The sequence below is a fragment of the Panthera pardus genome, unplaced genomic scaffold (genome assembly GCF_024362965.1).
Source record: "Panthera pardus isolate Hobbes unplaced genomic scaffold, ASM2436296v1 HiC_scaffold_21, whole genome shotgun sequence".
Classification (NCBI taxonomy): Eukaryota; Metazoa; Chordata; class Mammalia; order Carnivora; family Felidae; genus Panthera; species Panthera pardus.
In genome coordinates, this window is record NW_026526777.1 from 37,019,072 (window position 1) to 37,044,394 (window position 25,323).

General features: G+C 42.2%; 1 protein-coding gene across 3 annotated transcripts in view; it reads right to left on the bottom strand.

Annotated features, from left to right (window-relative positions):
* The window catches only part of KCNH1 (potassium voltage-gated channel subfamily H member 1), a 387,829-nt gene that overhangs the window by 324,694 nt on the left and 37,812 nt on the right, over window positions 1–25,323 (bottom strand). For all 3 annotated transcript variants that reach the window (XM_019429238.2, XM_019429242.2, XM_019429239.2), the window contains exons 4-5: window positions 16,294–16,422; window positions 7,773–7,891 (exon numbers count right to left, since the gene is read on the bottom strand). In XM_019429238.2, coding sequence (XP_019284783.2) covers window positions 7,773–7,891; window positions 16,294–16,422 — 248 coding nt within the window. The remainder of the gene's footprint in view (window positions 1–7,772; window positions 7,892–16,293; window positions 16,423–25,323) is intronic.

Below are 25,323 nucleotides of genomic sequence, written 5' to 3' on the forward strand. Positions count from 1 at the left end.
CCACAGCTAACATCATCCTCAACGGGGAAAAACTGAGAGCTTTTTCCCTGAGATCAGGAACACGACAGGGATGCCCACTCTCACTGCTGTTGTTTAACATAGTGCTGGAAGTTCTAGCATCAGCAATCAGACAACAAAAGGAAATCAAAGGCATCAAAATTGGCAAAGATGAAGTCAAGCTTTCGCTTTTTGCAGATGACATGATATTATACATGGAAAATCCGATAGACTCCACCAAAAGTCTGCTAGAACTGATACATGAATTCAGCAAAGTTGCAGGATACAAAATCAATGTGCAGAAATCAGTTGCATTCTTATACACTAACAATGAAGCAACAGAAAGACAAATGAAGAAACTGATCCCATTCACAATTGCACCAAGAAGTATAAAATACCTAGGAATAAATCTAACCAAAGATGTAAAAGATCTGTATGCTGAAAACTATAGAAAGCTTATGCAGGTAATTGAAGAAGATATAAAGAAATGGAAAGACATTCCCTGCTCATGGATTGGAAGAATAAATATTGTCAAAATGTCAATACTACCCAAAGCTATCTACACATTCAATGCAATCCCAATCAAAATTGCACCAGCATTCTTCTCGAAACTAGAACAAGCAATCCTAAAATTCATATGGAACCACAAAAGGCCCCGAATAGCCAAAGTAATTTTGAAGAAGAAGACCAAAGCAGGAGGCATCACAATCCCAGACTTTAGCCTCTACTACAAAGCTGTAATCATCAAGACAGCATGGTATTGGCATAAAAACAGACACATAGACCAATGGAATAGAATAGAAACCCCAGAACTAGACCCACAAACGTATGGCCAACTCATCTTTGACAAAGCAGGAAAGAACATCCAATGGAAAAAAGACAGTCTCTTTAACAAATGGTGCTGGGAGAACTGGACAGCAACATGCAGAAGGTTGAAACTAGACCACTTTCTCACACCATTCACAAAAATAAACTCAAAATGGATAAAGGACCTGAATGTGAGACTAGAAACCATCAAAACCTTAGAGGAGAAAGCAGGAAAAGACCTCTCTGACCTCAGCCGTAGCAATCTCTTACTCGGCACATCCCCAAAGGCAAGGGAATTAAAAGCAAAAGTGAATTACTGGGACCTTATGAAGATAAAAAGCTTCTGCACAGCAAAGGAAACAACCAACAAAACTAAAAGGCAAGCAACGGAATGGGAAAAGATATTTGCAAATGACACATCGGACAAAGGGCTAGTATCCAAAATCTATAAAGAGCTCATCAAACTCCACACCTGAAAAACAATTAACCCAGTGAAGAAATGGGCAGAAAACATGAATAGACACTTCTCTAAAGAAGACATCCGGATGGCCAACAGGCACATGAAAAGATGTTCAACGTCGCTCCTTATCAGGGAAATACAAATCAAAACCACACTCAGATACCACCTCACGCCAGTCAGAGTGGCCAAAATGAAGAAATCAGGAGACTATAGATGCTGGAGAGGATGTGGAGAAACAGGAACCCTCTTGCACTGTTGGTGGGAATGCAAATTGGTGCAGCCGCTCTGGAAAGCAGTGTGGAGGTTCCTCAGAAAATTAAAAATAGACCTACCCTATGACCCAGCAATAGCACTGCTAGGAATTTATCCAAGGGATACAGGAGTACTGATGCATAGGGGCACCTGTACCCCAATGTTTATAGCGGCACTCTCAACAATAGCCAAATTATGGAAAGAGCCTAAATGTCCATCAACTGATGAATGGATAAAGAAATTGTGGTTTATATACACAATGGAATACTACGTGGCAATGAGAAAAAATGAAATATGGCCTTTTGTAGCAACATGGATGGAACTGGAGAGTGTGATGCTAAGTGAAATAAGCCATACAGAGAAAGACAGATACCATATGGTTTCACTCTTATGTGGATCCTGAGAAACATAACAGAAACCCATGGGGGAGGGGAAGGAAGAAGAAGAAGAAAAAAAAAAGAGGTTAGAGTGGGAGAGAGCCAAAGCATAAGAGACTGTTAAAAACTGAGAACAAACTGAGGGTTGATGGGGGGTGGGAGGGAGGGGAGGGTGGGGGATGGGTATTGAGGAGGGCACCTTTTGGGATGAGCACTGGGTGTTGTATGGAAACCAATTTGACAGTAAATTTCATATATTAAAAAATAAAAAAAAATAAAAAAAAAATAAAAAAAAAAAGAAAACCGCAGTGCGGAATCCTCTAAGCAGGAGTGATGCCCTTCCATACACTGACTGTGCCTCTCCTCCCTATTAAGGCAGAAAGCATTACAGTGTGGTAGCGAACTCTGAAACACAACCCCTCAGATCCCACTTCCAGAAAGGATTCTCTGCCCAGCTGCAGGTGCAGTTAGTGGACAGCCCCCTGTTAGCTTCCTCAGGGACAGAAACCTGAACTTTCCACTGAGGCACCTGCCACTGACTGAGCAAGACGGTGGCTGAGAGGCCTGGCCCTTGTGCCCTGTATGGGACCCCCCTGCCAGGCCCAGCAGGCCATCCCTGCTACAAAGCTCCGGTCAGGCTGCAGAGCCTCTACCAGATCTGCACTGTGGTCTGATGCCCTCCTCCCCCAGTGCTGCTTCCTCCCCCTTCTCCTTCATAGATGTTACTCAGCATGTGTACCCCACAGAACTCAACCCTTGACAAGGGTCCTCTGGCCTGACTCACGCACGAAGATCTGAAAATAAACTGGCCCGCTAAAAGAACAGGTGCTCATACCCCCTACTGCCAGGTGACCATGAGCAAGTTTGTGACCTTCCCTATGCCCCAGTTTCCACCTCTGTAAAACTGCTCCAAGTTGTTTAGAGGATTAAAGACAAGAAGCCCAGAACATAGCATACAGTAAGTGCCTCCTTCTTTCCTACGATCAGTCCAGGAGGGAGATATTGAGGAGTAAGGTGAGCACTAAAGCCAGACTGCCTGAGCTCAGGAAAGCAGTCTAACAGGGAAATGAGGTGGCCTTGAAAATAACGCATGCAATCCACACAAAAGCAAAACTGCTATTCCCAGTCCACTTGGGCTTTGTGTCCACACCTTCCCAGAAGTGGGAGAGGTCTGCAGTATCCACACTCGTAATCACCATTTGGCCAGTGGCCCCTACCAGTGAGAAAACTGAGCAGGAAACTGGCAACAGGCCATGAGCAGGGAACACATTTTCTCTGTTTAAAACTTACCTGCCAACTTCCACTTCAGAATGGAAACTGTCACTCCATCATAACAACAAGTAAAAATGCTGAACAAACTGAAAAATCTACAATTCTTAGATCCATCCAAGAAGCGAAACTTCACAGCAAAGTGCTGTACCAAAATTGGAGAAGAGGGCAGGTGAATAAAAGAAATAACAACTTTCCATGAGCAGAAGCCTGCACAAAAACTAGTGCCGGATGGGGAAATCTAAGCTGCATGTGGCTCAGTGTGACCAAGTCTGAGAGTTACAAGTTCCAGGGGGAGCCACTCATGGTTTTGAGAGCTTGACCTCCAGGACCTGTAGCCATCCTCACAGTGAAAATCAAAGAAAAATATACTCTCATGCTTCTTGAAGAGGAGGAGAAAAGTAACCATACTGAAATACATGAGAGCATTCTATTCTTCTTAAAAAAAAAAAAAAAAAAAGTCTGCCCTCAGGAGAAACTATTGAACCAGAACCTAATTAATGTATTAGGTTTTGTGGAGCCTCTCTGATAGGGGGGTGGGGATATCCAATTCTGGGCCCCTCTATGCATTTTGTCTGGCCTAAGTAGGGAATATACTGAGAGACATTCGTGAAATTCACATTCCAGGGGGCATAAGCTCCTTAGAACAGCTAATTATAGGACTATAAATGCTGCTTCTCCCCTGACACCTCACTCCCACACCACTAAGGGCCTATTTATTTACCCAAGTGCCTTTTACCCAGCACGTCAAGTTCAGCTTTCAAAACACTGCAAGCCATACCAAAAGCCAAAAAACAGTCTAAAGACACAGTGCAGCATCAGAACCAGACCCAGGTATGATAGGGGCATTGGAATTATCAGACCAGGAATTAACACAACCATGATTAATATGCGAAGGCCTCTAATGGAAAACGTAACATGCAAGAACAGATGGGTTATGTAAGAAAAGAGATGGAAATTCTAAGAAAGAACCAAAAAGAAATACTAGATATCAAAAACACTCTTAACAGAAATGAAGAATGCCTTTGATGAGCTCATTAGCAGACTGAACACAGCTGAGGAAAGAATCTCTGAGCTTGAGGATTTAATAGAAGCCTCCAAAACCGAAAGCAAAGAGAAAAAGGACCAAATAAAACAATATCCAGGGACTGTGGGACAGCTGCAAAAGGTATAACATAGGTGTAACGGAGACACCAGAAGGGGAAGAAAGAGAGAAACAGAAAAAATATTTGAAGCAATAATGACTATTTCCCCCAAATTCATATCAGATGCCAAATCCCAGTTTCAGGAAGCTCACAGAACACAAACAGAATATAGGACCATTAAATAAACAGACAACACACACAGGCATACATCATACTCAAACTGCAGGAAATCAAAGGTAAAAAAAAAAATCCTGAAAGAAGCCAGAGGCAAAATATACCTAACCTATAAGGAGCCGAGATAAGAAGTATATCTAACTTCTCCTCAGAAACATAAGCAAAAAGAGAGCAGACTAAAATATTTAGAGTTGAGAGAAGAACAAACAAACAAACAAATAATCACCAGTCTAGAATTCTGTACCCTATAAAATGATCTTTAAAAAGTGAAGGAGATGGGCACCTTTGTGGCTCAGTCAGTTAAACATCCTACCCTTTATCTTGGCTCAGGTCATGATCTCACAGTTCATGAGTTCGAGACCTGCATCCGGCTCCGTGCTGACAGCTTGGAGCCTGGAGCCTGCTTGGGATTCTGTGCCTCCCTCTGTCTCTGCCCCTTCCCCCTTGTACTCTGTCTCTCTCTCTCTCTCTCAAAAATAAGTAATCATTAAAAAAAAATTTTTTAATGATTTTTTTAATGAACACAGAACTTACATTTGTGGGATGCAGTGAAAGTAGTGCTTAGAGGAAGATTTACAGCATTGAACGCATATATGAGAAGAGAAGAAAGATCAAAAATCAATAATCTAAGTTTCTAGCTTAGGAAACTAAAAAAAAAGAGGAGTGAGTTAAACCCAAAGTAAATAGGAGAAAATAAATAATAAACATTAGGGCAGAAATCAATGAATTGGAAACAGAAAACCATTTGAGTAAATCAACAAAATCCAAATCTGGTTCTTGGTAAAGATACAATCCATAAGCCTCTAGCCAGGCTAACTAAAATTTACTGTTCCCTGGGATGGGACCCAGATGTCTGCTTCATATTGCCAGTCAATGAGCAAGTGCTTCTGCCAGACAGGTCGACAAAAACACTACATCATTTCCTTTCTGTCATCAATTCAATCAATTAAAAAAAAAAAAACAAACCCACTACTGATAAGCTATATACTATGTGCCTGGCACTGTTTTAAGTACTTGGGATGTATTGATGAGTAACAAACAGAATAAATGAATAAGCTGTATGGTACATTATAAGGGACTAAGTGGAGAAAAAGAGCAGGAGAGAATTAGGAGTTATGAGTATTTCCATTTTCGTACAAATGTGTGTGTGTATATAGTACATACATACGCATATATATGTATATATACATATATTAAGCAAATACTCTATTTTCTTCCCTCTCTTGCCCCCTATCAACAAACATAAGATGTATTAATACTAGTTTACACCTGAGTATTTAAGTGACAGAGTATCAAGGGGAAGAGTGAACATCACCCAAGGATTTCGCGTCCTCTTCTGTGGGAAGAGCTGCCATGTTTTTGGTTATATGCAGGATAAGGGGAGCATGTTAAGTGGAAGTATGACTTTGTTACTGTCTTTATTGGGAGATTAAGTATGGTTTAAGTAAATGTGTATGACAAGCTGACAAGGCATGGACTGTAATTGTTAGTATTATGTGTCAACTTGGCTAGGCCATGGTACCCAGTTATTTGATCAAACACGAATCTAAGCATTCCAGTGAAGGAATTTTGTAGATGTGATAGCTACAATAAGCCGACTTCCAGGAAAGCAGAGTATACCCTATAATCTGGGCGGGCCCTGCCTAATCAGTTGAAAGGCCTTAAGAGCAGAACTGCAGGAGAAGAAATACCATCTGTGGACTTTGGCATCAGATCCATCCAAGAGTTTTTCCCAGTTGGCCAAGCTGCCCTACAAATTTTAGACTTGCCTAGCCAGCCCCCACAATCACATAAACCAATTCCTTGCAATAAATCTCTTAACATACAAATATCCTAGTGGTTCTGTTTCTCTGGTAGAACCCTGATTCAGGGAGCCACCCAGAAAAAATGACATTTGAGCAAAGACTTGGAGTTGGTGAAGGAACTGCCCCGCAGATATCTGCGAGAAGAGCAGGCGAGGTGTGTGCAAGGAACGGCAAGCAGAGTGGCTAAGAGTCAGCAAGGCAGAGAACAGCCCCAAAGGAGGTTGTTTTATTAACCAAAAGACCCAACAAGGAAAGTGCAGGCTGTGAACAAAAGGTCTCCTTTATTATTCTTCCTGTCTTATACTAAGCCCACATCATGACCAAAAACTATGCTTCCAAATGCCTCTCCTTCTCTAACATGACACAAGTGAATCCTCCCACTCCCACTATTGGCCAAAGCTTTGGGATGCCGCAAGGAGATCTGTAGTTAACACATCTGACACTCAGTGCACTTGTGCGCAGCACCCCTGTGAGCCACACCATGCTGGCAGTTTCTCTCTTAGGAGTCCAGGAGCCAGGAGTCAGGCCAGAAAGGGTCCTGGCATCGGAGCAAGGGTCAAGAGCTGAGTGGCCACCACCAGGCAGAGAGACAACATACACAGTCATCTCTGGCTAAAATGAAAGCTTGCTGTGTGCAGGGTATAATGCTCTTATCTGGTCCACCAGGCTGAGTGGAAAGAATGAGGACCAGACACCATCAAAGGCAGATAATAAGTGATTTGGATGCCAGAGTCCAGTAATTTGGGTGCATTAAGTCCAGGCATCCCAGCTGCTCATTTGTCCCAGTAAAAGGGAGAATACCACCTGTCACAGGTTTTCCTTACTACAAAGGTTACCAGAACAACAAGAATTTCAGGTACATGTATTAACCTGGAAAGATGTTCATGATTATAGAAAGGGAAGAAAAGGTAACACGACCGTATCAAATATACACATTGATTCTTAGATACATCTGAACTTCATAAATATTAACATGAAAAATGTATTTATTAGGCTTTAGGAAAGACAATATATGCAAAGAAAAGAGTTAAAGAATGTATACAAAAATTATAATAAAGCTATGTGGTTAGTGAGATTACAGGTTGTTGTTTTTTTCTTTTTGCTTCTGTACCTTTTTTTTCCCCTCTAATAATATGTATTGCTTGAATAACAAAATTGTTTATGGTTTAGAAGTAAAAACCCCTTCATGTCTATAGCACTTCTAGTTCTTTCTCTACTCCCTCAAAAAAAGTGAACTGACACCTGTAACCTCAATATGTTAGAACAGAGCTGTCTGCAGGCCCCTTTTACATATGGGAAAGTACAAAGCTCAAAGCAATTAGGTCACTTTCCCAAAGTCACTCATTATGGTGTGCAGCCCAGCCAACACATGAGTGTGAGGGTCCTGAAAGTCCATTCCAAACCACACACTTGCTTTGTGGCATTTTCTCAGTCCCAGGGATCCCAGGGAAGTGCGGTTTAAGACGAGCTGGCCCCTTGCCCTTACCTCAGCCAGGCGGGAATGCTTGTGGACGTTCTCGCCTTTCTGCACGCTGGGAGCCAGCTGCTGCAGGACCCCCCTGCTGCTCGTCAGTGCTCTGGTCAGCCGAGCAAACTTCCCCCAGCCTGGAGCATGTAGAGGAGAGAAAGGACAGCTTCAACCATGTCCTGAAGATCATGGACATTCACACCACAAGTTAAGCTGTCAGAAGCACATACACCCATTGTCCTCCTGGGCTCCCATGAATCATTCTGTATTCCTCCCAGCCCAGACTCGCTGCTCAAAAAAGCACCTAGACAAATTTGTGTTGCAATTTACTCTTCCCCTTTCACATTATCCTAATCATAGCTTTGTGACAGGTTTTAGTACTGTTTTACAAATAGGAAAACTGGGGCACAGAGTGCTCAGATGACTACAGAGTCCAGAACCCAGATGTTTCCATTCTATCTCAAGGCTTTTCTGCCAGATAATGCCAGGCAATTGAGATATTTCTCAGACTTTGGGCTCAAGCTGCCCCCAACCCCCACGTAGTCTGATCTAGTAGAGACCAAGCAGGTTCCAAGTGTTATGTGGACAAGCCAGTTAAATGGCTATCCCATGCAATGCATTCTCCAAAGCCAGGGGAATGAGAAATGAATCTAATCCCTTTTGGGGGGGGGGGGGGGGGGTGAAGCACAGGCATATTTTAGTCTGCTCTGGGATGGGGGAAGGACAGTTGGTGACAGGTTCCTCCAAATAACAAGAATCCCAAAGAACCGAACTTGGAGCAAAAAAATCTGGACACAAGTCCCGTTTCTGCCTCCAGCTTGCTTTGTGATCACCAACCAGTCATTTAAATTGCTTAAGCCTTATCTGTAAAGTGGAAATTAAAATACTCTAGCTGCCTAAAGGCAGGGTGCATTTGTCCGGTAAAACAAAGGGGCTAAGTTTAGTGGGCTCAGGTTAGGAGACTGAAACAGAGGCTGTCTGGAGGCCTCCTTGGCACTCTGGACCAGCTCCTCCAGGAAAAGTAAAATACTGATCTTTTTCCAATCCAGCCCCCTCCACAACGCAGAATCTAAGACATATGAGTGATCTTTACTGCATTTAATTATCTCCAAAGACAACTGTCCATTCCAATACCCAGCAACCCAACTCATCTGCATCCAGGTTATGACCATGGCAATTGCCTCAAGAGACCCATGAAACCCTGGCAGTGTTCTCAAGACCAACCTTGGGGTTGAGGTGCTCCAAAGACCTAGACGTGGAGTAGATAGCAAGTAAACAGAGCACCTGGCTCTTTTTACATGGCAGCTAAAAACAGGACTAGGTGATGTTTTTTGGTTTTTATCCCTTAGTGTTTGGCAGTATTCAACACCTTGCAGCAGACCTCAGTTCTGCCAAATTCTACCCTGGAGCACCTTTCCAAGATAGACTTGGAATCCAGAGGAATGAAGTTAAGCAGCAGAATGGCCCTTTTTTTTGCACCTTTAAGAATCATGATCTGGATAAATTTTTGTCAACATGGAAAGAATAGCAAATCAGTGCTTTATTATCTTATTCCAGAAGTTCTAGGTTTAATAAAAGACAGTGGCATTTTCATCCATCCTGATGCCATTAAGCAGAGAAATAGGACTGCTGGAGTCAGCTTGAAAAGAGACACATGGTAGTCAGGCAGTAGGGGTCCCATTAATGTTAACAGGAGGGGATGGCCCAGACTCTGCAGGGGTTTCACATCTCCCCCAAATGTACCATTTATGAAGATGCTCACTGGAATCTGCTTTTGTGAGCTGTCAACCAGAATTTTTTAAGTCTCTTTCAGAGTTAGGCTCTCTTTCAGCTCCAAACAAAATTGGAATTGAATTCTACAATGATTTTCAAGAACAGAAAGTATAATTTTCAATCAGGCAAAACATAGTTGGGCATGCAGACATCAACGAGGGTTCTGCAACACCCCCCCCCAACCTAACCCACAACCTACCCTTCCACTACCATCACTACTACCACCACCATGACCCATACTCTGGGACCAATGATAAGAAGGAGGTGGCAGGACAGATACCCCAGACCCTGCCTGGCAGGAAGCTCAGGGTCCTGGTCTATCTAGCACAAGGGATGAAAAGAAAGATCCCTGGACCTCTAGGCATTTCCCCAGGCTCAGGCTAGCCCTGAAACCTTTCTAAGAATGTGGCTCTTAAAGGAGTTGGCTCTCGGCTACCTCAGTGGACAGCATGGGAAGATGAGTGGGTGTTGGATGGGGAAACGGACAGGCAGTGTGAAATTCTCCATCACATCTCTACCAGGACGGCCAGGCTCTGCCTGTTCTGATGGAAGGAAATAAGTTCTCCCTCAAGTTCCACCCCATGTTCTTTCTGAACTACAGATACTTTCTAGTAGGAATCATTGCCTGCCCAGATGAAAAAACTTCATTCATTCATGTATTAATTCATAAACATAATTGCTATATACCAGGCATAGTGCTAGGTACTAGAGATACTAAGATAAATAAGATACAGACTCTGGCTTCAAAGAGCATGCGCTCTAGTAGGGAAGACTGGCAAATAAATTTTAAAAGCCATGACATAAGCCATGACTTAGCTCATTAGCTAAGTTCTGTAACAGAGATGAGTATAGGATGCTATGGTCAAGACTGTCCAGAGAAGGCATATCTATCTAATCCAGGCTTGGGAGGCTTCCCAGAAGGGGTAACACTAGGACAAATTTTGAAAGATGAGTAGGAGTTAAAAACAAGAAGGAAAAGATAGACATTGCACACAGAAGGAACAGCACCTACAAAAGCGAAAATCATAAAATAGGGTAACATGTCAGTGAAGAGTAAGACATCCCAAATGCCATGACTGGTAGAGAGGAGGGGGGTGTAGACAGTGGCTTGAAGTGATGTTAAAGTGGTTGTCAGGGGCCAGATGGAGAAGAACTTTGGTGATAACAACTTAGATAGCAAACTGAGAAATATGAACTTCATTCTGAAACCCATAGGGAACCAGGGAGGAGTTCAAATATAGTAGGGAGGAGGAAACACTCTGATTTCACTTTAGAAAGACAGAATGGTGGGCGCCTGGGTGGCTCAGCCAGTTGAGCGTCCGACTTTGGTTCAGGTCATGATCTCACAGTTCATAGGTTTGAGATCCACATCTAGGGTGGCACCGACAATGCAGAGCTTGCTTCAGATTCTCTCTCTCCCTCTCTGCCCCTATCCCACTTGCACTTTCTCTCTCTCAAGAATAAATAAATAAACATGAAGAAGAGGAAGAAGAAGAAGAAGAAGAAGGAGGAGGAGGAGGAGGAGGAGGAGGAGGAGGAGGAGGAGGAAGAAGAGGAGGAGGAGAAGAAGGAGAAGGAGAAGGAGAAGGAGAAGGAGAAGGAGAAGGAGAAGAAGAAGAAGAAGAGAAGGAGAAGAAGGAGAAGAAAAAGAAGGAGAAGGGGAAGAAGAAGAAGAAGAGGAGGAAGAAGAAGAAAAAAGACAAAAGACAGAATGGTAATGTGAATAGTAGATTTTAAAAAACAAGGTTGATAGGGGTGCCTGGGTGGCTCAGTCAGTTAAGCATCTGACTTCAGCTCATGTCATGATCTCACAGTTCATGAGTTTGAGCCCCATGTCAGGCTCTGTGCTAACAGCTCAGAGCCTAGAGCCTGCTTCAGATTGTCTCTCTCTCTCTCTCTCTCTCTCTCTGCCCCTCCCCAGCTCATGCTCTCAATCTCTCTCTCTCTCTCTCTCTCTCTCTCTCTCTCTCTCCCTCTCTCTCAAGAATAAATAAACATGAAGAAGAGGAAGAGGAAGAAGAAGAAGAAGGGGGAGGGGGAGGAAGAGGAGGAGGAGAAGAAGGAGAAGAAAAAGAAGAAGAAGAAGAAGAAGAAGAAGAAGAAGAAGAAGAAGAAGAAGAGAAGAAGGAGAAGAAGGAGAAGAAAAAGAAGGAGAAGGGGAAGAAGAAGAAGAGGAGGAAGAAGAAGAAAAAAGACAAAAGACAGAATGGTAATGTGAATAGATTTTAAAAAACAAGGTTGATAGGGGTGCCTGGGTGGCTCAGTCAGTTAAGCATCTGACTTCAGCTCATGTCATGATCTCGCAGTTCATGAGTTTGAGCCCCACGTCAGGCTCTGTGCTAACAGCTCAGAGCCTAGAGCCTGCTTCAGATTCTCTCTCTCCTCTCTCTCTCTCTCTCTCTCAAAAATAAATAAAACCTTTAAAAAAATAAAAAACAAGGTTGATAGATAAAAGACCAGTTAGGACCCCAGGCAAGAGACTCTGCATGCCTGGACAATACTGTAGCAATCCAGGCAGCCTCTGGGTTCCCAATTTGGGTGACTAGGGTGAGAGCCATGCAATGAGATTAAAAACACATAAGAGGAGCAAATGGATTTTATGGAAGATACCTTGTATAATTTGGACCAAAGCCATCAGGAGAAACATTCCTGAAAACAACGGAGCTCCTGTTGTCCAAAAGGCCAAATGGGAGGAGACAACCCAATGAGAACCTAGCTCAAGACAATCTTCCTTGGGGGAAGTCCAATGGTCATTTTCCACGAGGAAACTAAGGGAACATTTCCGGGATCCTGCCCTACCACCAGCAGAACAGCTCACTCCTTCCTTTGTACACTCCCCTCTGCTTCAGGCAGACCTCTAGCTCTTCAGCACACACACTTCCTGTGTGTTTTTGGGGTGAGAGGGGGTGGGCAGGAAGGGAAGAGGAGGCATGATGGGAGAAGAAGGATAGAAGAAAGGGAACACAATATGTAATCCAGCAATCAGCTAAAAAGCACTTACTAGGTCTTTTCTCCATGCTTAGTACAGACAACTATTTCCCCCTTCCTTGACCACACGATGGCTACTGGTTTCAACTGGGGTAAGCCCCCCACTAGGCTTCTTTAGCCCACAAAGCCCTGTGTTTCCCTAGGCCAGAAGAAGAGATGACTCTGGGATGAAATGAAATTCCAGCTCGTCCAAGGAGAAGTCCAGGGATACAAGAAAAGACAGACATATAGGCTCCTCCCCTGGGAAATCATGCCAAGTCACTTTGAGTAGAAGTTGAAGAGGAGATGGCTGTAAGGTGTCCTGACCTCGGTGGGGAGGCTGCGAGGCCAAGCTTGCCCTAATCTGCAGAGTCACAGATTCTCTTACAGGAGCTGGTGCCATAACCCAACATACACAAGAGCACAGAAGACACTGAGGACCAAGATGGACAGTCAGTGTGGACACTGCCCAAGTACCCTCAAGTCTTCCTCCCCTGGTCTTTTCCCTATCACTATAGAAACAACCAAAAATCTAGGGTGGCTTCTTCAAGGAGCAGCCACTAAATCATCACCTTTCCATCATCCTAAGGGCAGAGGGATAAAATGTTAATACTGAAGGGGCCAAAGGCACCTGTGGCTGGTATCCACTGCCCGGTTTCTTTCCCAAGAGTGCCTCATGAATATCCCACAGGAAGACATACGGACAGATCAGCAGTTACAGCAGCTTGCCAGAGGCCTCACCCCTGAATATTCTCAATCTTTGGCCTTTGAAAATCTCCTCTGGAGTTTTACATTCCTTTACTTTATCTGAATCTGGCTCAAGTTTAACTATGTAGCACTAAATCTGTGGGTCTCTGAAAATGAATCCGCTCCTTCAGTGTGAGACTATTTGGTGGAGTAAGAGACAAAACAAGAGGGGTAATCCATCCTCATCCTCTGGGGAGCAATGCAGAGAGCAAACCCTGAGCCTTACCATCGAATTCTTCTCTACCCACTTGCCCAAGCCTCCCAGCTGAGAAGCGAGAATAGGACAGAGAAAAATGTCCTGCAGCCCCACTACCAATTATCCATAATAACAGAAAAGTGAGAGATTCAATTCTCATTTCAGCCAAGAATTCCCACCTACTCTGTCATTCTGACTTCAAATACATATACACACACCCCAGAGCTGCTACCAAACAGCAAACCTAGCTCGACTTGCATTTTCTGTCCAAAGGAAGGTCCTGTGGACACCTTTTGTCAGAGAGCAAAGGAAGTAGTCAAAAGATGGACAGAAAAGAGATAAGGAAGTCCAGGGGCCCAGATCATTCATAAAAAGGAGATTGAGAACTGATACACTAAAGGAAAGGGGGTCTGGGGTGGCCCAATCACTCGCCAAAGGGGAGTTACATTGTGTCAGATGCTAAAATAGTCCACTGAAGATTACCCTGTGTGTTTACCACTTTGTGGAGTGTTTCTGGGAAAATGTTAGGCACCAAGTGGCTTTCTCGTGTCACTACTGGATGCACTTATCCCACTCCCAAGCCCCAAAGTTAGAGAAAATAAAGTCACTTTAAAGACAATTTGAGCACAGTTGACTAAAAAGAAGACTAATCTGATGTTGGGAAACATCTTGTGCTGCTATGCCAAAGAGCAATTATCTGGGGATTTCTGGGGTTTGGGATAATCCACCCTTCCATTCCATCTCAAAAGTGAATTCTAAACAAGCCTGGGTCAGCAAGACTTCTGAGACTCTTATTGCTGACTGAGGTGCTGTACTGAAAACCCAGTTGGACCTGCCAGAACCTCTCAATGTGAGAGCACATCCAAGAAGAAATGTCAAGTCAGGAGAACAACCCAGCTACACAGCAACGCGTTTTCCTAGATTTGATCCTTGCAGCCAGAATTTCAGTTTATAGACTTACAACTAACAAGGCCTGGAGAACTGTCATGCTTTTCTATCGTAAACGGACTAATATAAAATTTGACCTTGTCCCAAGTGGACTACCAAATCAACGTCAGCCAGGGCCACAGTGACATAAAAGTGGGAGTGTCTAAACATACCCATCATGGCATTTAAAATGTACAGGCTTACAAAGTCACGTCTTGGAGGAGACATTAAGGATGATCCACTAGCAGCGTTCCTGCCAGGAGCACTAAGGTGGGTGCGTGTGCACGTACCAAAACTCTCATCAGCGAGGAAATGCATCATTGAGGCAGGTTAAGTGAAGTAGAGCATTTTTTACTCCTGGAAAATAAACCTAGGTGAGCCTCACCGCGTCACTGTTTTTATCTCTTCTTTCACGTTTCATAAGAACCAAATGCAGACACCCAGGTGGCACATTCTCTGTTGGGTATGTCTTTCCTACTAAACAATACTTGCACGTCACCCAAAAATGTTCCAGTGGTGGTGAAACGCAAGTGTGCTGACTCAACCAAACCACGTTACTTCAAAGATTTAAGAGAAAACTTGCAAAAGCAAATGTCAAAATATCTGACTGCCTTTAAAACAGGATCTATGAGTTTATTCAGTTAAAAAAAGCCAATGGCATTTCTGGAGGACAGAAGGGTGACCCTTAATCATGAGTGAGTCTATCACCGTGTAATCCCTGTTGCACTGAGGAATCTTCAAGTCAGAAACTAGGAATCAGGGAATCACAGATCTGCAGGAGAAAAAGGAGACTGCAGGAGGCTGAGGAACTGGCCGAGAAACTTGACATCTGCAGTCGTCTTAAAATCAAAAGGCAGGCTGAAATCGATTTACTGGGTTATCGTTATCAGTTTAAAAAAATAGGATGCACTGGTCTACACAGGACTGTGCTCTGAACTCTGTAAATGTGAGCATCCACATGTGCTAGAGGATTCAGCACCCACATAATGCTTTTTCTTTCCTCCTCTAAGGCACATTTTAACAATCACAATTTTGTCAGTTTCACTCTTGCCCGGGCCCTTCTAGCATCTCTCTGCTGCATCTTGGGAAACCACAAGGAGCAGAGTTCTCAGAGAGAGCTGGAAAATCAACCACAGAGCCAAGAAGCACTGCAAAAAAGAAGAGCTGACGGCCTCCTGACTGTCTCGCGTGCATGCGGGAAGACGGATGGAAGAGAGGGCTGTGACACCCCCTAATCCCAAACCTCTGGGAATCACAAGCCATCTTTTGTACATCTGATTAGTGGAACCTCTTCAAGCATATACATGTTGTATAAATCCTGAGCCATTTCCTTCCTTGGCCCCCAGTATTATTCAAACAATACGTGCATGTGATATGGCTGAAGTGAGCACTAAAATCTGTGGTCACAAGCTGATCAAACGACCCATATGGAAAGGCTACTCAAGACCCTGGCCTCATTAATACCATGTTTCCGATGAATTCACCAGCCACAGACATAGCTCCATCAACCACAGAGGGAGAGATGTCAGTCAAATCTAACAAAGTTTATATACAAGTAAGATGAATGTGGCCATGGACTGCCTCATTTACATGACTGAGATCTGTCCTGGGAACACCTACAAAGACTCCGCTGATACCAAAGGTGCCCAACTACCTTCTTCTGTCTAACCTTTACTGGAAAGAGTTAAGCTACAAAAGGTATAAAATTGATTCAAATGCTTTCCTAAACAAAGTTTTTTTTTCCTCCTCCCCTTCTCCCGCTTAATACATTCCAGAATGATACAGTGCTTTACCCAACACAAATCTGAGTTTAAATCTTGATCTTTGTGCAGAGATTGCCTTGGCAACCTCAAATTCTCCATAATGGGAGACACACCACAGGGGGGGAAAAAAGGCATAAATGTTTTTGTACAAATCAGAATTACAAACCTTTACATGAATCATCCTCAATGGGCTGTTTGAAAGCTGTTATGTCACTGAAAGTGCAAAGAAATAAAACCACTTTATCCTGTTCATTTCGAATTGGAGCAATTTTCACAAAGAACCACACAGGTGTCCCTGAAAGAGACATCAAAAGGTCGGTCAGTAATTTTCATTTTCACGTGAGGGGCTATGGAATAAAGACTTGGAAATGAATAGGTACACATATTAATTCATTTTTGAATGGTCTCATTCCTTTAGGTGCTGGGATATCATACCATTAATTCCTCTTCTTGCTGGAATAAAAAACTTTCATGGTGACTATTTGGCAGGGATTTTCTTTAGTTCAAATAATTTTGTAAGTGTAGATCTCTTAACCCTTGCAAAATGATTAGAAAATGGGTCAAGAACCTCCTGATCTTACAGAAGGAACTAAGGTACAGAAGCCTACATACTTGCCTTAGACCATGAAGTGGACAAGTAAACAGTAGGGACCAACAATGGGCATTGCCAACCATAGACAGCAGACCACGCAAACTCCAATTTCCATTGCTAAAAGGCCCTACTGTCAAAATCCAGTTTGGGAATCCATCAGTTTGACTCACATGCTCAATCAACCATGGGCCAAAAAGGTATATTTCTAAGTCTCTCTCCCAAAAATAAATATCCAAAAGGTCCAATACAATGGGGCAGGTGACAACGCACTGAAGAAGGAGAACCACCACGATGATTCTCCCAGCATAGGCTCCCTCAAAAAGGAGGTTTCTAGGTGGCTTTAGGCTGTGATTATATTAGTGCTTTAGGAAGCTCAACAAATGTGTTTTAACTTCCAATCCTTATTCCTGAGTGAAAATGGGGGATAAATGATATCTTCCAAAGCACTGCCCTAATCTACACAAGGAGAAGGTGGGTGGACATATAGAGGTGGGTGGACTATAGAGGACATCACAGCAAGCCACACCAATCAACTCTCTGATGCAAAAATTAATGAGACACAAAGAAATGGTAGGTTCTTCCCTACCTAGTTCTCATACCCCAGGTCCTTAAACAGCATCTGGGAAATAATAACTATTGGCCGAATTTTGCATAACTGGGATAAAACTTTACATGCTATTTTATAACCATTTTCAAGTTAAAATACAATAAGTATTTCTCCATGTTAAGAATTAGAGAAGGCATGGTGTTCAGCATTCTACATATATTATTTTATTTTAAGAAGATAACAAGCAAACAACTCACTGAATCTTGGAGATGGAAATAAACCCCCAAGAGGTACCTGGGTCTCTGCTGGCAATCACAGCAAACTCTATCCTATGACATGGACAGAGAGATGTCTCTGATTGAGATTAGCTTTACAAAACTGGCTATACCACTTATTCATATGGAAGTATAAATAACCATAAAATATACAAACAGGCAGCAAATAGATCATATGGGAATATATTTTCTTTAAATCCTGATATTATCTATGTAATCATCCATAGTTAATTTTAATCCTCTGTCCATTTTCCCTTTCCTTAATTTTTGGCTGCCTGTTTCTGGATGCTTATAGAAGACAAATAGTTATAAGGTCACCCTAAGAAAAATGTGTTTCAAAAGAAAAATCCACCATACAAAAATCACATACAGCATTCCAAAATCAAGAAGAATATGGCCTTCGAAACCCCTACTGTTTTTGAAAGGTCTCTGTTACTATTCCTCCCAGTCCCCTGCTCAGAACCTGTGGGTTTTAAACCATTTTCAATTAAGCAACAGAAACCTCAGAATAAAGTGTCACATCAAGTGAACTTATACACCCACAGCTCTCCATTATATCCTAGCTGGTAAGACAAAAAGCAAACAAATCAAAAAACCATTTTCTTTCTGCTCTAAAAAAAAAACAAAAAACAAAAAAAACTTAAGCAAGTTTTTTCAGATGGTAAACCAGAAAACAATGTGAATTTATCAAACCAGTAAGGAATCAGATGAGAGCCCCCCCCCCGCCCAACTCGTGAGGTCTAACCCCAGAAGCCTCAATCTTGCTGGAATCCTTGGAACCACGGCCTTCCCAGCCACCACCTATGGGCCATCCACTACACTGTGTCAGCTGGGCCTAATGCCTGTGAACTTTTCCAGTTGGGACTGTGCCATCTAATCTTTATATTCCATTTATGACTCTTGGGATTGATGACGTTAGCCCATATCAACCAGATCATGAGAGCCCCACTGTATTAGTCATGCTGGGAGGACTTTTTCATTTTGCTAGAGTTCAAGCTCATCTTGGACTCTCCCCATTTCTACATGTCAATCTGTTTAAGGCTGTGTGCTTTTCTCCACCAAACCGTGCCCAATGCTTCCTCCAGAAATGTTCCCTGAGTAAACACATGCTATCCTGATCATTTCTTTTCAGTAAATAAATATGAATCTCATACCAAAACTTCCCATAGTCAGTATTCACTGCCTTAGAGTTCATCTCAAGCTGATCAGTTGGGCTTGTTGAGAGAGGAAACCTATTCCCCGATCCGGTGTTTCCTCGTGGAGAGACATCTTTCAAAGGAACTCTTGAGTCTTTTCCCTGGGTTGGTAATTTTGGGGTCAAGAACTGGATATGTTAGCTCACCCACTTCTCCACATCTGCATTCTTAGAGATGAATCTGCATTCTTTTCTGTATTCCCATTCTATAGATGGAAGGGGAGAAGTCAAAAAGGCAGGGGATGACTGGTAGAAGCCTGTGGTTCTCCAGTGCTGCCTGTGTTAGGTGGGTAAGTCTGTCTGATTCTAGAATTCACTTTTAGAAACTTTACTTGAACACAGACATCAACTACATTCTCTAGGATCAGCTTTACTTGTCTTAAAAGTGATATTTTAACCTCCATTTGCCTGATTCCTGTATCTCTCTTGATTGGTTCTGATCACAGGCAGGGAAAGAAAGTGCTATGAGTTGGCCCCCTTCCAACTTTAACAATTGAGGACTCTTCCCTTAATCCGACCATAATCCACTCTGGAGGAAGATATCTGAAATACTGCCGCTGTCTTATCACCCTGCACCCCTATTTAAGTGGCATCTAGTGCAATGCTTTCATAGGATCCCATTAGGCCATTACGTGGCTCAACTCCAGGAGGCACCATTCTAGAGTTGTGAAAACCAACAACCTTGGAAGGGTAGGAACTCTAAGAATGCCTGCTGAGTTTCAAAGAAATAAGTCCTACTTCCAGTGTCTTCACAGTCATTCAGAACTCTCTCCCAAATTATCATTCCCTACAAAATCTAGGAAAGCAAGCAGAATGGGCTTAAATTTTTATTTCTGAAATTCTTTCAAAAGAGAACATGAGTCCCACCTAGGTGGCACAGAACAGTAATTCCAACCTTTTAATCATAAAAGCAAAGCATTTTTGACTAGTGAAACATTACTCTAAGTCTCAATATATGAAACAGTTGCTTCAAGTGAACATAGGCTGTCCAGACGCTGGAGCCCCACTCAGTTTCTCTTCCATCCCTCTGGATGCCCCCAAGGATATTCAGGAGCTTCCCAGAGGCAGAGGCCAGGGATCTCTCCTAGAGCCCAGATTCTGGAGTAGGATTCTTTCCACCAAGATAAAGAGAAGCAATGCATGCACGAAATTCACATATACAGTCACAAAATCAGGAAGATAAGGTTAATCAGGAAAATTCTGCCTCTGCACCCAAGTGGCTACAGTGGAAAAATTGAGAAAAGCAAGTATTTGATGTCCTGTTTCTGTAAAAGGACAAAGGGTGAATAATAAATAAAGGAAGATCAATGCACAAATCTAGGAAAAACACAGCAAAGGCTGATGGCAAAGGCAGCTGCTGCTGGGACAGCAGGTCTTTCCTGGCTGAAAGTGCAAGTGGAAGGGCAGCCCCGGGGTAGGCCCCTCCTCCTGGTCACTCTGTGATTCTCATCCTTTACTAGCTCCCTTGGGTCATGGAGTAATGAACCTGACAACTTGACCTGGCTATAGTGATTCTCAACCCCAGAAGTCAGATAACAAAACAGCAAGGTTCAGATGTACAAGGGACTTTTTGGCCTCCATCAGGCTTCCTCCTACCCTGGGCCTCCTCCCAGGTACTCTCTGTAATCAGGCAGCCAGGCCATATTCAACAGCAACAGAATTGACCAAGCCACTATCACCGGCTCATGGGAATGGCTGCATGAGCCATTCAGATAGATCCAGAAACTAGACCAGGGCATGGCAGCTGCCCCAGGAAACAGACCAATTGGTCTCAGGTCACCTTCACTGAGATAAAAAACAAATACAGAGAGTATGAGAGAACACCAGGGGGAAGCAGTGGCTACTGGCCATTAGAACATCTGATTGGGGATTCCCAAGCCCAGGGTTTGAGCCCTATCTCTTAGTTTATTGTACACTTTGGCCATGTCACCTTAACCTCTTAGAATTGGTTTCCTCATTTGCAAAGTAGGGATAATAGAATTACTTTAGATTCAGTAAACCTATACACATGTCTGATACGTTCCTCCCTTCCTTTTAAATTCTTTGCTGGTAAGATTGAAATGTTCAATCTCACCTCACAGAGGTGTTTGGATGACTCAAAAGAGAATGTATCTCAAGGTGTTTAATGAAACTCCAAAGCTGCCTCTACCTGTTCTGAGAAAGAGGGCCACTCTCAAACATGAGGGAAAAGCTAGAAAAATCAATGCTTAAGCCTCACTATAATTCAAATTTGATTGAAGAGCAAAACACAAAGCCTAAATAAATGGAGAGAGTTACATTGTTTGTAGATGAGAAAATTCAATTTTGTAAGATGTCAAACCTCCCTGTTTAATATATAAATTTAATGGAATTTCAATCAGAATCTCAGTTGTTCTTTTTTTGTTTGTTTTTCTCGGAGTTGATGAATTGAAATTCAATTCAAGTAGAAAAATAAAGCAGAAGAAGGGCCAAGAAATCTTTGAAATTTTTTGAAAGAAAAATAGTGACAAGGACCATCTACCACAGCTGACCCTTGAACAAAACAGGTTTGAGTTGCGCACATCGACTTATACCCCAATTTTTTTTCTGTAAATGTATTTTTTTGGTAAATGTATTTTCTCTTCATTATGATTTTTTGTAACATTTTCTTTTCTCTAGCTTACTTTAAAAATACAGTGTATAAGACATATAACATTCAAAATATGTTTTAACTATTTATGTTATTCATAAGGCTTCCAATCAACTATAGGCTATTAATAGTCAAGAAATCTTTGAACATAAAACATTCGAAATATGTTTTAACTATTTATGTTATTGATAAGGCTTCCAGTCAACTATAGGCTATTAGTAGTTAAGTTTTTGGTGAGTCAAAAGTTACACCCAGGGGCACCTGGGTGGCTCAGTCAGTTAAGCCTCCAACTCTTGATTTTGGCTCAGGTCATGATCTCATGGTTTGTAAGACTGAGCGCCTTGTCGGGCTCTGTGCTGATGCTGTGGAGCCTGCTTGGGATTCTCTCTTTCCCTGTCTCTCTCTGTCCCTCCCACGTGCTCTCTCTCTCTCTCTCTCTCTAAATGAATAAATAAGCTTAAAAAAAAAAAGACCCAAGGAATTGACAAAATCTTTTTTTAAAAAAAAAAGTTATACTCACACTTGCGAGACAGTTTGGTACCCCTAACCCCACGTTGTTCAAAGGTCAACTGCACAGGAACTAAGAGCCATGGGCACTGGCTTTAAAACAACATCATTCATTGAATTCATTGAGTGCTTACAGTGGAGCCCATTGTGGTTTATGTCTCATAGCCCCACCATGAGATGGATTGCGACTACATTATCTCCCAATTTTAAACATGGGGAACCCAAGTGGGAGAGCATTTTAATCAAACTCACATAGCTAATAAGTTACAAAAGGACTCCTGGAAAAGGTGAGGAGAGAAACAAGCCCATGAATGTGTGAGAATCTAGCATAGAAGAAAAGAACACTTCAGGGTCCCTGGGTGGTTCAGTTGGTTAAGCGTCCAACTCTTGATTTCAGCTCACGTCACAATCTCACAGTTCATGAGATCAAGCCCCACACGGGGCTCTGTGCTGACATCATGGAGACTGGGATTCTCTCTCTCCCTCTGTCTCTGCCCCTCCCTCGCATGCATATTCTCTCTCTCTCTCTCTCTCTCTCTCAAAATAAATAAATACACAAAAAAAGGAAAGGACATTTGAAATTAGAAGGGAAGAGCTGAATTCTTTAGTACATAGAACTGAGACAACTGAATAAGCAATGTGGAAAATAAATTGAGATTGCTACGTCACGTAATACATAAAAATACATATTTAATGTTTAAATTTAAAATTTTTTAAATGTTTATTTTTTGAGAGATAGAGAAAGAGTGTGAGCAGGGGAGGAGCAGAGAAAGGGAGACACAGAATTTGAAGCAGGCTCCAGGCTCTGAGCTGAGCTGTCAGCACAGAGCCCAATGCAGGGCTCAAACTCATGGACCATGAGATCATGACCTGAGCCAAAGTTGGACGCTTAACCGACTGAGCCACCCAGGCGCCCTAATGTTTTAAATATTCTAACATAGCTATAAAGGTACCAGAAGGAAAAAAGGAAGAATATTTTTATCATTTAGGTAAGGAAAAGAGCTTCCTAAACATATATAAAGCTCCATATAAAGCTTTATATATAAACACACATAAAGAACCATAAAGGAAAATAGTGACATAAATTCATTTTACTTATAAAAGGTATAAAAAATATAATTAAAAAGAAAACATGTTTAAATAAGAAAAATATTTTTCAACATTGAATCAATATCCCTTACATATAAAGAGCTCCTAGCACTGAATAAATGAAAGACAATCCATTAGAAAACTAGGCAAAATATGATGGTTTTTCTATTAGATTTCTCCACAACTAGATTGTAACCTCCTTAAAGGCAGAGTCAGTTTCTTATACCTGGATCTCTTTGGCTCAAACCCATAGGCCTACAGTAGGTAATCAATAAGTATTTGGCTGGCAACTTCTCCCTGCTGGCTTGGCACAACCACAGTAAGAAGCCTTTTCCTCAGCTTCTCTAATGGAGAAGCTGATCTAGAAGTCTCAAACATGAGGCCACCTGCCACACCACAAATTGTGAGGTCAGTCACATGCTGTGGAGAGTTACCCAGAGTGTCCTGCTTTCACTCAGAGCTCATACTTCATGATTTTCTTGTTTGAAAAATGGAAAAACTATGTGACTAGCACAAGAGCGAACCCCCAAATATTTACTGAATGAGTTCATTAATGATTGTCATTGATGTAACAAAATTATCCAACATACTGTGAATGAGTGAAGTAACAATACAAAACACATAGCACTACTAAAATGACTGGGTTTGCTCATCAGGCTGGCCAACAGATAGAAAGAAATCTTTCAAATAATCCATCCTTGAAGATATTTAATAGTATTCCACACATTCATTCCAAAGCACACCAGGAAGCCTTTTGCTAATTACTCCCAATTCCTAAAAAGGAGGACAAACATTAATGCTTATCAACAGAAGATTCTTTCTACAAGGCTGTCCTTGCAAATACTAGTAAAGAATGAGAGAGAGGGAAAAAAAGCAACTCATTACGAGTTTACTAAAAAAGCCAATAAGAAAATCACCAGAATTAAATAGAATATATGAGCAAAGAAACTGAACAATTAACAAAGAAATGATCATTTTAAATGGAAGATAAATAGGAAAAAATACTTCAGTCTCACTAGCATTAAAAATACTCATTAAACAAAAAAAATTTAATTGTAGGCAATTTGATAAATTGAAAGTTATACTGCAGTGCTGGTGTAGTACAATGAGTCAGACTCAAAATCTGCAAGTGAACTTGGGAATGGGTTCAATTCTGAAACACTGTTTGGCAAAGTGTCTCAGGAACCTTAGTTCACATTCTCTGACAGTGTAATTCTTAACTTCTAGGAAATATTTCAGAATGTCAATAAATACCTTTACATGAAGATACCCACTTTGGCACTGTGTTTAATAAAGTTTAGAGCCTCATAAATATCCAACAATGGAAGAAGTATTAACGAAATTCTTTTCTAAATTATATTTATGGGGAATTTTAATGAGGATATTTTTATGATAAAAGATTGATGTATGTATGACTTCAAGTTGTACACACATCAGAGGCGCCTGGGTGGGTCTGTCAGTTCAGCTTCCGACTCTTGATTTCGGCTCCTGTCATGATCCCACAGCCCCCTGTTGTGCTCCACGCTGGGTGTAGAGCCTGCTTGAGATTCTCTCTCTCCCTCTGCCCCTCCCCCAATTCATGCACGCGAAAGAAAGAAAGAAAGAAAGAAAGAAAGAAAGAAAGAAAGAAAGAAAGAAAGAAAGAAAGAAAGAAAGAAAGAATACACATCAAAATCTCAATTATGTATCATGTGCAAGAAAAACCTAAACACACCAAAACGTTAATAGCATAGTAGTATTTCTCTGAGTCTTTGGGGCAATTGTTTTTCTTCATATCTTCATGTGTTTCTCATAGTAAAAATGATTCAATTTAAAAATCAGAGAAACAAAATATAAATTCTTCTAGATGATGACATTTCACAGCTAAAAATCTCAACAGGGGTGACTTTTCTCCCGTGGGATTCTACACTGCTTTAAAATGCTGAGAGTTTCAGTCTATTGAACCAGACATTTTGTCTCCTCCCTCCTCTCCTCCCGCCCATTTCTGTTCAGTCTGCTCCTTGAGGGCATCACTGGTCAGTTCAGCCCCACGCTGCTCCCACCTCGGCTCTGATACCCTCTCTCTGAATCAAATGCTTCTTTTACTCATCTGCTTCTTGGTAACTACCAAGCCCTTTCAAAGTCACTCAACAAACATTCACAGAGCACCTCTTTTAACTGCGCTCTCTGCTACATACTGGGCACGTTCTACCTCAGGTCAGAAGTAGAGTTTCTGACAGGAAACGCGGTGCTTCCCACTTCCTGGGCACCACCCGGGGCCAAGCAGACAGAGGGGAGAGCCAGTCAGTGGGCACCAATGATGAAGTCCCCACACTCAGTCCTCCCCAGTCCTGGAGGAGACATCCTTGGATCTCTCTCCTTCATAACTGCCTCTTCCTCCCTC